The sequence below is a fragment of the Spea bombifrons genome, chromosome 8, assembly GCF_027358695.1.
Source record: "Spea bombifrons isolate aSpeBom1 chromosome 8, aSpeBom1.2.pri, whole genome shotgun sequence".
Lineage (NCBI taxonomy): Eukaryota > Metazoa > Chordata > Amphibia > Anura > Pelobatidae > Spea > Spea bombifrons.
Genome location: NC_071094.1, coordinates 41,493,160 through 41,507,463, shown reverse-complemented (window position 1 = coordinate 41,507,463; position 14,304 = coordinate 41,493,160). Strand labels below are relative to the sequence as shown.

General features: G+C 45.5%; 1 protein-coding gene across 1 annotated transcript; it reads left to right on the top strand.

The window, feature by feature from the left end:
* The first annotated feature begins 1,034 nt into the window (after positions 1-1,034).
* PPP1R37 (protein phosphatase 1 regulatory subunit 37) lies at positions 1,035-10,792 on the top strand. Its single transcript, XM_053473629.1, has 13 exons — positions 1,035-1,751; positions 3,210-3,307; positions 6,263-6,308; positions 6,699-6,799; positions 6,985-7,104; positions 7,241-7,391; positions 7,548-7,703; positions 8,570-8,682; positions 8,802-8,943; positions 9,059-9,225; positions 9,305-9,959; positions 10,240-10,335; positions 10,727-10,792. The coding sequence occupies exons 1-12, from the start codon at positions 1,160-1,162 to the stop codon at positions 10,332-10,334; spliced, it is 2,436 nt and encodes an 811-aa protein (XP_053329604.1). The 5' UTR covers positions 1,035-1,159; the 3' UTR covers position 10,335; positions 10,727-10,792.
* Positions 10,793-14,304: the final 3,512 nt, after the last annotated feature.

Here is a 14,304-nt window from a genome sequence, read left to right as displayed (position 1 = left end):
TTCTTCTCTGTTTGGCATGTCTGGCGCTCTCCACCCTCACTCTGCAGCCCTCCTTTATCTCTATGGTACTCCGCTTCTGCCTTCATCGCGCTTTCTGTCCTCACTCCCCCCGTCTCTATGGTGGATGCTGACGCGGCGGCCGCTCATTGGCCAAGGTAGTTGCCTGCGTCACTGGTTGGCACCGAGCGAGACAGTAAACATGTGACCCGGAAACTGAGTTAGATATCAGGAGACGGTGTTTGGGGTGAGAGGGAAGGAGAGCCAGCTTTGCCACAAAAAGAGACAGCCTGGAGCTGGACTGGGTGACGTTACCGACGGGAGACTTATTTTTATGCAGAGACGCCCGGCCTTGACCCAGGGGCCCACCAGAGACCTGCTTAGCTGAGGAGGCCTCCTGTCAGAAAAGTGACTGCTAGTTATGGGATACTGACAAAAAAAAGAGACAACTGACTGGCAGACATAGACTGTTTCCCGTAGTGAGAAAGTTTATTGTAAAGACACTAGCTGGAGTACAGAGACGTGCGGAGTGACTGACAGTCTCTAAGTCCCTGCAGTATTTATCACTTAGCTGCTATATGAGTGACTGACCGTTGGAAAGCTATGCCGCGCTCGTAAGGGTTTTTAGTGACGGCGCTTCCATGAAATGAGACCGTTCTAAAAAAGAAACCAATTCTCATGCTGTGAATTACTGGCAGGCGTGCAATGCCTATAAAAAGATGGCTAATCCCTGGCCATTAGTGCTTCGGGAGTTCTAGCCTGCAGGACAGACAAGCAGGGAGACATACAGAGACGAGACTACACAACGAGGTGCTTAGTGAACGAGGTACTATTTCCAGTAAGAGATCTCCAGGACTTCGGACTCAGAAGTATCAAGATATGCGCACAGCAACATAACACGTGTGATGCTGACCAACGCTGCTTGCGATGCTGGCAGTGTGACCTCGCTGGCTACTTGATACAGTTTGTGGCTGCTTCTGGAGTGTCGGCACGTACTGTGACAACCATCCACTGAGACAATTTTCCAAGAGGCTGGGGTTTTTTAACATTATCGGTAAAGCATAACACCCCTGGTGTCTGTTATGCCCCGCAGGCATTGATGCCCCACAGTCTTCTTGTCTTCCATTAAGATGGCATCAGTGGCTGGATAAGCTTTCTTGCTATGGAGATGCCTGGGGCTGTGGAGAATGCAGATTTACCCTCTGAGGGCTCACCACAGAAAGTGGACTATGCAGAAAAGGAGGAAAGCGAAGCCCTGTCCTCTCCCACAAAGGACGACTCCGTGGAAGGGATATGTTACAATCACTACACGAAGCAAGATCGTGGCGCAGAGGATGATGTGGTGCCCGCTGAGGAGCCTGCGCAAGAGGTCATGCCTGAGATCATAGGAGCAGAACTGAAAGTAGATTTAAATGCTGGCGCTCCCTCCCAAGAGAGGAGCCAAGAACATTCAGATGAGACATCTCCCAACATCACACCTACAAGCGGTCCGGATCATGAAGTCCCATCCCATGGGACCCAACAGGTGTCTCAGTCTGCTGAAATGGAACCACACAACAGTGGGGAGGGGGGAGAAATTAATTCATTATCTACGGAAGGAGCGGACCAAGGGAATGCTGGGAACGGGGCTAAGAATGAAGGGGCGCCGGAGGAAGACAATGGACGGAATAAGCAAGGGCCTAAAAGGGTAACCTTTCCATGTGATGACGATATTGTCTCTGGTGCCCTAGAACCAAAAGACCCATGGAGACATGGTGAGGAAAACCTGTTACCGCGGCTTGAAATGATTAACCATATGTGGCTTTGCTCTTTATGTCCTATCAGAGCGGCAACCTGGCGTGACCTTATTCGTGTTTTATCAGTGCTTCCACATGCATGTTATTTGGCTGCGAGACCCGCCGCTTCCGTGACCTTTAACTTTATTCCTGCCAGTGCCGTCTCCCAGCTGCCGTAAGCTCTTGGCTAGACCTAAATCTACTGTTTAAATATTCCAGGCTTTTAGTAGCGTGTTATCCCGCAGATATAGGACGCAAATCCGTCCTGAAACTGCCTTTCCGCTGTCTTTTGAGCCAACAATTCTAACTTCGTTTTCTCCTAATGACCAAATCTCTTTTCTGCGCCTACTTTCTAACCTTCACCTGAAACCGTACACTACCTCTGTGGGCTTGTAAATTAAATATGAAGCTAGCTGCACACTAATGTGTTATTAATTAAGGCGGCTTGTTAGCTTTGTTTAAAGCCCGGGGGATACAGTTACATCCCCTGAATTGATGAGTTTTGTACGTTACTCTTACGCTTCATGAGATTCTCTTGTATAATGGGACGTTTTTGTGGAATTTCACAAGTGTCCTGAAACAGCAGAGCTAGATGGCCAAGAATGTTTGAGAGAGAATGAGTATGAGAGGAAAGGTCAACCAAAGAAAGGATGGGTTGGAGAGCGGGGCGTAGGGGCGTCTAGGGGTTAAAATGATATTTTCAGGAGATGGTAATACATTAGCAGGTATCGAGGAATGAAGCTCTGCGGCTGTGATCACCGTTATAAACCTATAAAGGGAAAGTTTAGCTGGAAAACCACGTCTGGTTTCACAACTTGCATGTGTTGAATATTCGACAATTCGATGTGAGGTCACGTTTTGAAGTATTTCAAAAAGTATATTTCCAGCTTTGGGTGAACTTTCTGTTGAGTTCCGCTTGATTTTCTCAGGAAGAAAGGAAACCGGTTGTGTTTTTTGCCAGCGCCTTTTGTTCTCAGAACAATATATATTTACATGGCTGCTTTGTCTATCAGTCAGGATTCAGACCTGGAATTGGAACGTCTAAATGCAGGTGCAGGATTCGTGACAATTAATGTGAAAACTACATAATCGCAAAAATGCTTGCGTCTGCCATTTTTATAATGTAAACTTGTAGTCATTTTGCAGACCTGCTAAGTCTATTGCTTTTCATCCAACACTTTAATACATATAATAACCGTGTGGTCCTTGGTGGAATTCTGCAGAATCACCCCATATGCATTTAATCTGCCCCCCCGGGCTAAGTGCCACGCAGGAGGTATGTTCGGCCGAATGCATCTCCCTTCATGTGATACTTACCCGTGAATGTTACATTAAGTGATTTAATTTACTGGTGTATCGTTAGATTGCTGCCAGCTCTGTCAATGCTATTTGCTAGTATTTCCAGCCTCACAGCTTCTCCTTTTCTCGCTTCCCCAGCTCAGAACGTGACTGTGGATGTCGTGATTTCATCTTACACCCAAGCCTGCCAGAAGCTCAACTGCAAGCAGATCCCCAAACTTATTCGCCAGCTGCAGGTGAGTCTGTCGCGCTTCCCATCTGGGAATCTAGTCTATCAGTACACTGCGGAGGGGGCGTTGGGACCCGGGTCCCTTCGTGACAATTTATTTACAGCAGTTCTATGGCTTATCATTACACAAAGGAGGTTTATCCCTCTTCACATCAATGGCGCCAAGTGGACATGTCTGTACACAGTGATATCGGGATACTGATACAGCAGAGGGGTCCCCGGAGTGTGCACCTTCATAGAGCGCCAGGGATGCTCTCCCCGTATCGGCTGTCACTTTCCATAGTGATACACTCCCATACCCCTATTACTTACCTGGTATCTGGGTCAGTGGCATGAGATACCAATTAGTTGTCTGCGGTTCCTCTTAATGTTGTAAAACAGGGCTTGACAAATTTGTTGTGAATCTAGGCGCCAGGTAAAAAAGTTAGGAGCCAGGATTTTTTTAAACTAACAGTTGGTCAGGAGTGATCTGATCATCATCAGCCCACTTACTAAACTCACAGCGTTTGATCTGGAAGCACCCTGGACTTTCAGGTCAGTGCTGTTTGTTTTGTTTTTTTTAAACACATTTTTTTAACTCTTTCGATGCTGATGTTCCATTGGAGCACAGCATTGACAGATATTTAGTCCCCACAAGCTTGTGGGGACAAATGTTAACCCCTGCAATGCCACGAATGTGTCATACACAATTGTGGCATTGAAGGGGTTAACGCTGCACCGTCGCTCTCATGGAGCGATCAGGCAGCGGGGGGGGGGGGGTGTTGGGGCTGGTCTCCACACTCATGTGGAGACCGAAGAACCCTCTCCCCTGTCCCTGAAGCTGCCTCTGGCAGCTGGGACTCAATTGCTGGTCTATGGACCAGCCATTGCAGAGGGAGTCTCTTTGATGACTGCTGTAGGCTTCCATACCTACAGGAGTCATCAAAGGGCTTGTGGGGGCTCGTTTTTGCTGTTGCTGGTCTGCCTGGGCTTCCAGGCAGACCACCAGCAGCAAAGCCCCAAAAACGGGAATTAACCCCTAAATGCCGCGATCGCGGCATTGAAGGGGTTAACGCTGCGCTGTCGCTCCCATGGAGCGATCAGGCAGCTGGGGGGTGTTGGGTGAGGTCCCCAGACTTGTGTGGGGACCCAATCAACGCACAAACCCCTTCCCTGAGGCTGCCTGTGGCAGCTGAAAACACGAGTGCTGCTTTTCCAGCAACCGCGTTTTCAGCCTACAGGCTCACTCCGTGGGAGTGATCTCAGGCTCGGGGGCGGGCTCGGAGTGGCTGTGCTGTCTGGGCAGACAGCAACAGCGCCCCCGTGTGGTGACTCAGCCTCTTACATCCACATTTTTCTGGATGTAAGAGGCTGACAAAACCTAGGCGCCAGGACAAAATTCTCTGTCGCCATGGCGACCTGGCGCCTGGGATTTGTCGAGCCCTGTTGTAAAAGATCATATGGATTAGAACATTTTTAGTGAAATAACTGTATTTGTGCATTCCCTGTGACTGTGCACAACCGTGTTATTAGATCACACAAATGTATGTCTTCATATTATGCCGTTCTGGTTAGAAGTCATAGGTGATGCATATTTTTGATCGTTTTAACTTGTATATTTAGGGTTATATTTTAGTTTGTGTTGCAAGGTTTTCAGAGTAATCTCAGGCCCGCGGCTCCTTGTCTTGCCGGAGGTGCATTAATTGAACGCATCTTCCGCTTACCAGCGCTATGTGTGATTCTCATCGCCAGCCGGCTCCGGCACTGCGACCCATACTGCGTGTGCAGAAAGAGTTCCTATTGATTTCATTGGGAGCTCTTTCCTTCCAGAGCAGGACCCCACAAAGCATGGCGAGTCGCAGCATCTTCTAAAGTACTTTAATACGCGTTATTTGTCAATGGGGCTGTATGGGGCGTTCATGTAAAGGGGAACCTTAATGCCCACCAGACCCGGACAAATTTGTGTGGACGGCATTAAAAAGTTAGCAGCAAGGCCCAAAAATCTTGGAAAAGGGGCTGACTGGGCTTTGTCCGGCCCCAACGTCCACAACATTTAACATAACTAAATAATTAATAATTCAAACTTTCTGTTTTTCAGTTATTGTACTCTTGGTTTAAAAGTACTTTTAAACCAAGGTTGCGTAAATGTGTGACAAAACTATCTTAGTTTTCCGTTCTTCAGCATTTGCTCTCATCCTATAAAGGCTGCAAGAACCTAGCAGCTTGAACCAAAGTGGATGAAGTGATTGGAGAACAATAATGGAAGTCCTGATCATAAAGAGGGCTTCTAGTATATAATGCATTAAACATTATGTGGATATATTTAGTGTAGGTTAGGGGAAAGCGACAGATCCACCCCAAATAATCTGGAAATATGAAATCATAAAAGAAAGGACATAAATGAAGATGGGACAGCGACTGAAATAACCAGGTGCAATACAAACACTATTCTGCGATCAGGAAAGGCAGAGCTCGCTGGGGACGTGCCAACCGTAAAATGGAATAGTACCTCGACACGCCTCGCTGTGCTGTTATTTCACGTGAACAGGGAATTCACCGTCACCCGGAGGAAACTTTTACTCTGTAAAGAACTGAATGGAAACACAATCACAACGTGACGCTGAAGCGGCAGACAGCTGTGAAAATTTGATTGCGTTGTAATTAAAGTAAGATTCAGGGCAACATTTACATATTGGCTCCTCCCCCAACAGCTGATAGGTTAGAGGAGGTGCCCATTAACTAACTTAGTAAACCCCTCACCATGCTTGTCCAGTGTGTGTCATTTCTGCCTTTGATGGAGAATCTTCTCTTCTTCATTGTGTTCCATAAATACAATCCGGTCTTCCCGGCTCCCCGTAGCCGCGCCGTGTAACGGATCAGGATAATTAGTTACCTATTACTCTAAACACTTGGGTGTCGGATTGGATTAATCTCTATGGCCATGTTATATATTTTTTTTCGATTAACTTTACTTCTCTTGCAGGCGTTGACTGACCTCTCAGGGAGAGTCGAAAGCCTGGATCTGAAAGGTAAGAGTTATGGCTGTAATGGTTTTATAGCAAAGGTGTAATGGGCCTGATGGTTCTAAACTGCTCTCAAACTCTACATTTCACGCTCGAACTGGTTTGACGAAGTAACGCATGGGCTCGCAAATACATAAGGGGCAACCCTGAGGGGTATAAGGTATTGGATTGTGGGAACCTTACCTCCCCTGCCTTTCTCCCCCCTTCTAAGCATTTTTGACTAGCTGTTTCATATAAAGGTCCTTTCTGTCTCATCAAGACCTAGATGTATGATTAATATCCAGGCTCTGTCTTTTTTTAATGTAAGGATGTTTAACCCTTTTCTCCCTTCCCCTGAAGTAAGGCCTTGAAGTGGCTCACCATGCCTGTATATATTAATTGTGGAGTCTCCAACAGGAGAGCGCTTAGACCATAAGGCTTGTGAGGCCTTGGAGGAGATCTTCAAACGTGTGCAGTTTAAGATGGTGGACCTGGAACAGACCAACCTGGACGAAGATGTAAGTTTTTAACCTACGTTACTGTCTTAGTTTATTGGAGAGAAGGTTTGTTTCCGTGGGGCGAATGAGGGTGGTGATGATACGGTTGTGATAGCACGTGTTGGGGTGAAGCTTCTGCGTTATTGAAGCTGGAAGTACTCCGTGCAGAGCCTTCATAGTAGTCATACAACCTATTTATTCCATAGGGAGCCTCGGCATTGTTTGACATGATAGAGTATTATGAGTCTGCGACGCACCTCAATATCTCCTTCAACAAGCACATCGGCACTCGGGGCTGGCAGGCTGCTGCCCACATGATGCGCAAGGTAAGCCAAACAGCAAATAGGAATACGAAAGAAGTATTTCTTGTCGGCTTTCTGTTCTGAGATAGTCGGGAGGATGGTAAAATGTTTTACGTGTCTGCTGGAAGCTACTGAATATCTGCTTCTCTTCCCGGCCCAGACAAATTGTCTACAGTATCTGGATGCCCGTAATACTCCGCTGCTAGACCACTCGGCTCCGTTTGTGGCCCGCGCGCTTCGCATTAGTAGTAGCTTAACAGTTTTACACCTGGAGAACACTAGTCTGTCTGGGAGACCCTTAATGTTATTGGGTAAGTTCTTTTTCATTTCCCCGGACAGGGTCCATCATTTATTATTTATTTTTTTCTGGTGATTTGTCCTCCTTTGTCTATGAGAGCAGAGGCTTGCGTGTGTTTTCCTGTTTTTAATAACCTTACATTATTATAACCTTATTTATTCTGTGACAGCCACAGCCCTGAAAATGAATATAGTGTTACGGGAATTATACCTCGCTGATAATCGACTTAACAGCCTCCAGGACTCGGCCCAGTTAGGGAATGTCCTGAAGTTTAATAGCTGCATACAGATCCTGGACTTGCGGAACAACCATATTTTGGACTCAGGTGGGCCGCTGCCTCCGCGTTTTTGTTGTACAATGTTTCTAGTTTTGACTGTAATGAAGTAGCTAGGCTTAGGCTGCTGTGTTTTAAAAACCCATTGAAGGGATCTCAATCGGCATAACCTGCTTGTAAACACACCAACATGTGCACTTTAAATTAAAGGGGATGCTCAGCCATTGCATGAACTAATGTCTAACCCCCCCTGTGGGAATGCGTGGAGGGATTGATTAGAATCAATTTCCCCCGTCCCCCGACTCGTTGACTGGCAGGAGATGAGTTTGAGTCTCTTGTGCCACTTCTCATGTGCTTTCTACCCACAGTCAAACGGCTCCAGCCCTGGCTTGCACATAAGTTTTAGGGGGTCTAATGGGACCCCGTTTTTATGTACAGAAAACTCTCCCACTGATTGCAAGTAGCCAAGACTGGTGCAAAAATCAGATGCCAGTGGGGTGATATTTAGGAAGACTACGTAGAGAAGTATATAATAATACAGAATTATATAATGCATAATAAAGTACCCACTAATTATTTTATGCATTCTCCGTTGGTAGGGCTGCATGGGAAATTATGTTGTCTTTTTACTGTACGTATTTACGTAATGGCTTAGTTTTATTACATTTTTTTTGTGTTGCCTGTCACAATGTGTTATGAAGGGTCATCCCGGTGATACATTATGCCGAGCCATCTCAGCCTTTTTCCGGAGAAACCTGTCAGGGTTGGCCCTTTTTAATGATGTTGAGTTGAAAACCATAACTTGCCTTCAATGATAACTTATGATGATAACGGTCTCTCTGTAATTGGGTTCAATGGCATCCTAGAAGGTTTAGGACATTTCCCGTAAAGCGTACCCCTTTCCTGCTCACTCTCAGGTCTGGCGTACATTTGCGAGGGGCTGAAGGAGCAGCGGCAGGGCCTGGTCACACTGGTCCTCTGGAACAACCAATTGACCCACGCCGGCATGGTGTACATGAGCATGTGCCTGGTAAGAGTTTGCATTCCCCTTGATCTTAACGTATTCTCCCACTCATTGCTCTACCCTGATCTTCTTTTTCTGCTGTGGTTTCTTCACCCGCCCTTCGCTCACATCTGTTTCACTCTCAGCCTCACACCCAGACGTTGGAGACTCTGAACCTCGGTCACAATGCTATAGGTAACGAGGGGGTCCGTCATCTAAAGAACGGGTTGATTGGTAACCGCAGTGTCCTCCGCCTTGGACTGGCTTCTGCCAAACTGACCTGTGAAGGTAATGTAGATACCAGATGGTGTGAAGGTTCTTTAATAATACACATACCCCAACATAAATAAGCATCATTGCTCGGTTCGTATAACTAGATAATTTTATCTCCGACCCATATCAGGCGCTGTAGCTGTTGCCGAGTTTGTGGCTGAGTCCCCCCGTCTTCTTCGTCTTGACCTAAGAGAGAATGAGATAAAGACTGGTGGCTTGATGGCATTGTCTCTGGCCCTCCGGGTCAACCAGTCCCTACTCAGGTTGGATCTAGACAGAGAACCCAAGAAGGAAGCGGTAAGGACCCTTTTACTTTTTACATTTTCTTTTCCCATCACCTACTTATTTATTTGTGCTAATTGTTACTCCCCCCCAGGTCAAAAGCTTCATCGAAACTCAGAAGGCCCTCTTGACAGAGATACAGAATGGCTGCAGGCGAAACTTTGTGTTGGCTAAGGAAAAAGAGGAACGCCTCCAGCAATCGGCCTCTATGGTGGAAATTGCTTGCCCTGCCTCAGAAGATCCTAATACTGCACTTGAGGAAACGAGCCATTCACCGGAGGATTCTGTCACTGCCCAGGAGGATTCTGTCACTGCCCAGGAGGATTCTGTCGCTGCCGCAGAGGAGTCCAGCACCCCTCTTCAGTGTGGCTTACAATCTACAGAGGACCAGCAAGATGGAGATATCACGACTGCTGTAGATGCTCAGGATGAGGGATCAGACTCTGATACCGAGGAGGAGGAGGAGGAGGAAGAAGTAGAAAAAAAGGAGGAGGCAAGAAGGGAAGAAAAACCAGTGGGTCCCCAAATCCAGGGCACCCCAGGGCAAGTGGCAGTTTCCAGCCCTGGTAGAGGCCATAAGGTGTTCTTGGTGACACGGGTGGAGAATCAAATTTCCACACAAGGGGGGAGGGAAAACAAGGAGCTGCCTGTGACCCAGGATGGAGCAAAACAGTCTACAGGAGTTCCTGCGCTCGCCAATGGACTGGAGACACAGTTTGGACAGGCAAAGCAGTCCTGCGATGGCAAGGGTGGGTGTATTGTGGGTTACTAGATACAGGAGGTCTCCAATTCATCATTTTGCAACTCTAACAGATTCTGGATCTTGGCCTAGGAATTAAAACATGGGGTTCTTGTGCAGTTTCATCATACGAGCCTTGGGTGTGTTTCCAATTTCACTCAAGCCTTGTTCTGCTAGCCGCTGCCTCCATCTCATGGCTTTTATTTACATATAATGTGTCCAGCTCAGTAGGCTGCAACCTTCATCTGTCTGCTTTTGTAACTGTCCCACCTTTTATAATTTCCCGGCAGATTCCCGTGAGATATATACGGACACGGAATTGGAAGCTTTGTTACATGATGCTTCAAGAGAGCCAGACCCCTCGCTCAACATTGTAACGCTCTAAGGTAGGTTTTGGGGTTTTAATTTTTTTTATTTTTTTATCCAAGTAAATTCCTCATACACGGCAGGTCTTTCATATTCTTAAAATATTAAAATATGATGGCTTGTTCTAGTATAACAGGCAGATCTCTTCATGTCCTCTGGTATTGTACACAGGTTGTGTGTCCCGTCTATACAATCAAGGCTGTAAGTTATGTTTTAGGGAGGTTTGGCCATCTGTGTTAAAACTAAATTTATAAAATTCAGAAATCATTAACCCAGAAAAATATATAAAAATATATTTGTGCTTAGCTGTGTCCCCTGTTCTTAGTGTTGCTCTCCTCTCTTTCTCTCCCCTCTTCCGCTTCTTCCAGTATTTTAAGATTTAAGTCCAATTTCCTTTACTATCCTCAACAGGATCAACTGTTGCTTCCTGGGATTCCATCCACTCAACGCCCCGGATCGTTGTAAAACCCTCGCCTTTTTATCTCGCCTTAAGGAACGGGGGGCCGTAGAGGATTGTACAACACAGGTTCCCCTTCGAAGACACTTATCTGATCCTGAGTCCACTTCCCCCAAACGATGGCAATAAGGGCAGGCGATAATGGGATGTGCACAATGTGAAAAAACAATCCCATTAAACCCATACTGGGATCCCTAGCTTTGGAGGTTTTTCAGAGGGAAGAGGATTTGACAGGGTCCTCGAAAAAGGGACAGACAGCTTTATCCGTGTTACACACTGGACTGTTACTCGCTTTAGAGGTTTTCTTAGAAGGGGCTGTTCGTGGACTTTTAATTGTCTTACTACTTCCCTTACACCACAGTAGCAACCCTTCTATTGGGTTTTCCAAGAAATATCACTACCCTATATACTATTTAATGAATTAATGTATTGTTCTCTATAGAGAGGATATCTGGTTTTTGGGGGCTGACGTATTCACTGCTTGCCCGGAAAAAAAAGTCAATGGTCAACCCCAGAGAAATCAGCGGGTCAGTGGTTCTGTCCTACAAAATCGTCACTACGTGGTTGATGGCTGGGGAACGATGGGATTATATAGGATCGTGCATAAAGGTACAAAAACCACACTACCCCTCAGTTATTCTGGCTTTGCTGTTTTGAGTCCCCCATCGATCCCGGTCTAAGGCCTGCTCAATGTTTCACGATGGTGCAGAAGACAGCCGCGACGGTAATCTCAACCTCCATTTATTAGAACCGTTGTATCACTTAGCCCTTTATCGTTTGGATCGGCCCACCTGTGTTGTGTTGGAGCGGTTCCAATCAGGTGGTCTGCTTATTCCGCGGGGTGGGTTCTTTTTCCCCCAGATCTATTGGCTGCGTTGTATCCTTCTGCTTGTTCCAGACCTGCTTCTCCAGCCCTTTCCAGTTTTATGGCGATGCATTTCACGGCATGGAGGTTTCTGCTCCTTGGGAACGACCGACAGAAGGCGTAGAAACCAAGTCACGTCTTTATTACCCCCTTTATCCAAATCCACCCCAAACACCCGTTCTAATTGGTGCAAGATATTCCTGACCCTGTCTGGATGAAATTCACTACATTGTTCACGATGCACTTGATATGTTTTGGGATTGAGAAGAAGTCTTTATAAAGCTCTTACTATGATTTGCTGATGTCTTCACTTAAGGATTCATTCTCGACCCTCTTCCCACAGACCCTGCGTCTCTCGGGTATGCGTTGCAAGGTTTTTCGTCACTAATTGATATGTGAGCTCATACCCTAGAAAGGCCAGGAATAAGGAAGAAGGCGGCCATCTTGGATGTGAGTGCAATCGACTCATTTTATTGAGACGTGTATGCACGTAGACAGACGCAGGTGTCCCGTCATTAAAACAAAACTCTAGTTCCCCTAATTCTGCTTGAAATGAGTACCTTAGACGCAGTTAGTGTTTTTGGTACGTGCTACGATGTGGCTGCCTGCTCCTATTTGCAAGAAGCGTTTGATTTTAAAAGCTATGTGTATAAGTGAAGGCCGTTTATAACATTTTCCACGGAATCCCCATTTTGAAACATCTTGCAGTCTGGGTGCTGATGACATCATAGGCATTCTCCGTGTTACCATTTCCCCCCCCCAGTGTGACGCTATATTCACTTACAGCAAAATGGCGTGACATCATACGATAGGGTGCCGTTAATGTGGTAAGCCGTAGAAGGGATGAGTTTCAAAATTTGCAAAGCGTGTTTCTCAAATTAGGGACGGTCTTGTGAATAGAGCCAATATGGCACTCCGGGGGCCGCTTCAGTCTCATGGACTTGGGGCTTGCACTTTACATTTAACAAACAAGTCCTATTTTAATCTGTTGGAACGGCAGACGTAACCCGTAGCCATTGTATGTTTGTTACCAAGGCAAAAATTGTCCGGAGTCCACACAGAACATAAGGAATACCCGTTGGGAACCGCGTGGATGCTTACGCCGTGTAAGATTTTATCGACCCCTTTTCATGCCTCTGTATAAACACTAAGAGATTTTTTTCAGCCTGCACAACCGCATCAGGTTTTACAGAATGGCCGCCTTCTTACCCTAAACCTTAGCCGCAGAGTGAATGATATCCTAAAATATATATTTTTTTTAATTATTTTTTTGGGGGGTAGGGGGGTATGATGACCATCCCTATGTGCAATATGACCCTATCTCTATACCTTTACACACTTCTCACCTGCATTCTAACACCTTATATGCACCCTACAAACTGTGCTGTGTTTTAAAAAAGGGTTTTTCTTCCTATTGTCAAATAAAAGAATTTCCTATACATCTCACCCGTGTCTGTGTCCCCAGGGGCCGGATTTATCCGCGAGGAACGAGCAAGCCTCGTAGCAAGCCGGTTACGGGTGCAATGGTTGGCAGCAAATGTATCTCTGCTTCCGTAACAATACCGTTTGGTTAATATTTACCTGCGCAGTAGTGATATTGCCAATGTCAACCGAAAGAAGCAATGTTACGTGACTTAATAAAGACTTTGTGTATGTGGGATAGGCATTTGGAAGAGGAAGCATGTTTTAATTTATAAACATTTATAAACTTTTTTTTTGGGTTGTAGGGTTTGGGGCTGACCGGATGGCTTCTTTACCCGGTGCTAATAATATAACTGATTTTTAGCAGCCCTGCAGTATGTGTTTTATGTGCGAACGAGCCGATGTCCCCATTAAAATGGCTCATGTAGTTTGTCCGGTGCAGGGCTCTTTTAACCTAATTTTTTTTTTTTTTTTATATATTATTATTATTGTAGTCGCTAATAAATGTCCTCTTTGGGGGAGAAATGCTTCTTCAGTTGATTAGGTATACTCCAACAGGACATTTGAACACTTTAAGAATTCCAAAATGTTCCCGGGCAGGAGAGATTCACAAATAGATTTTATTATATTGGTTGATTTATGTTCGCTGATTACCAATTTATCTTTTTATTTATTTATATAGTCTGAACAATTGCAGGGATGCTCTGGGCCCTTAGTCGTCAATTTAAATAGTACATATTTTAGTGATTTTAAATTAAAATAAAGTAGGCTTCTTTGGATTATTCTAATTTGGAATGCATGTAGTCATTGAAAGCAGTGGTTATCAGGTAATGAAAACCTAAACTTTTAATAATTCTGCTATCAATCGACAGCGACAAATTCAAACTTAAATAATTAGTGTTTAGAATACAGTAAAAACCTGAGGATTATAATTACGGATGATTTGAGCATTTAGAGTTGAAAGCATAAGTTTGATGAACCATCAAGGAGCGCATCATGCAACCGACCAGTCCTTTATCCTTTCTATGATGGTAAAGTGCCTGAGCATAAAGGGCATCGGTATCGGGTCTTGTCCAAAAGACAGAGATTTACTAAGAATTATTTTCGACAAGAAAAAGTTTGAGGAACGTAATCTGAGCTACTTTGGGCACTTTTTACAACAAGAAGGATCTCTTCGGTGGATCGGTCGATGCTCCGTCGCGTGGAACGCTTCAAGCTAACTTTTCTGTGTTTGATGAGGCTTGA

Bases quoted from the DNA above. Each gene is read 5' to 3' on its own strand.
- PPP1R37 (XM_053473629.1), top strand. From the start codon at position 1,160: ATGGAGATGCCTGGGGCTGTGGAGAATGCAGATTTACCCTCTGAGGGC. The intron at 7,704-8,569 runs GTGGGCCGCTGC...GCTCACTCTCAG, and splicing joins CAACCATATTTTGGACTCAG to GTCTGGCGTACATTTGCGAG. The intron at 8,944-9,058 runs GTAATGTAGATA...GACCCATATCAG, and splicing joins TGCCAAACTGACCTGTGAAG to GCGCTGTAGCTGTTGCCGAG.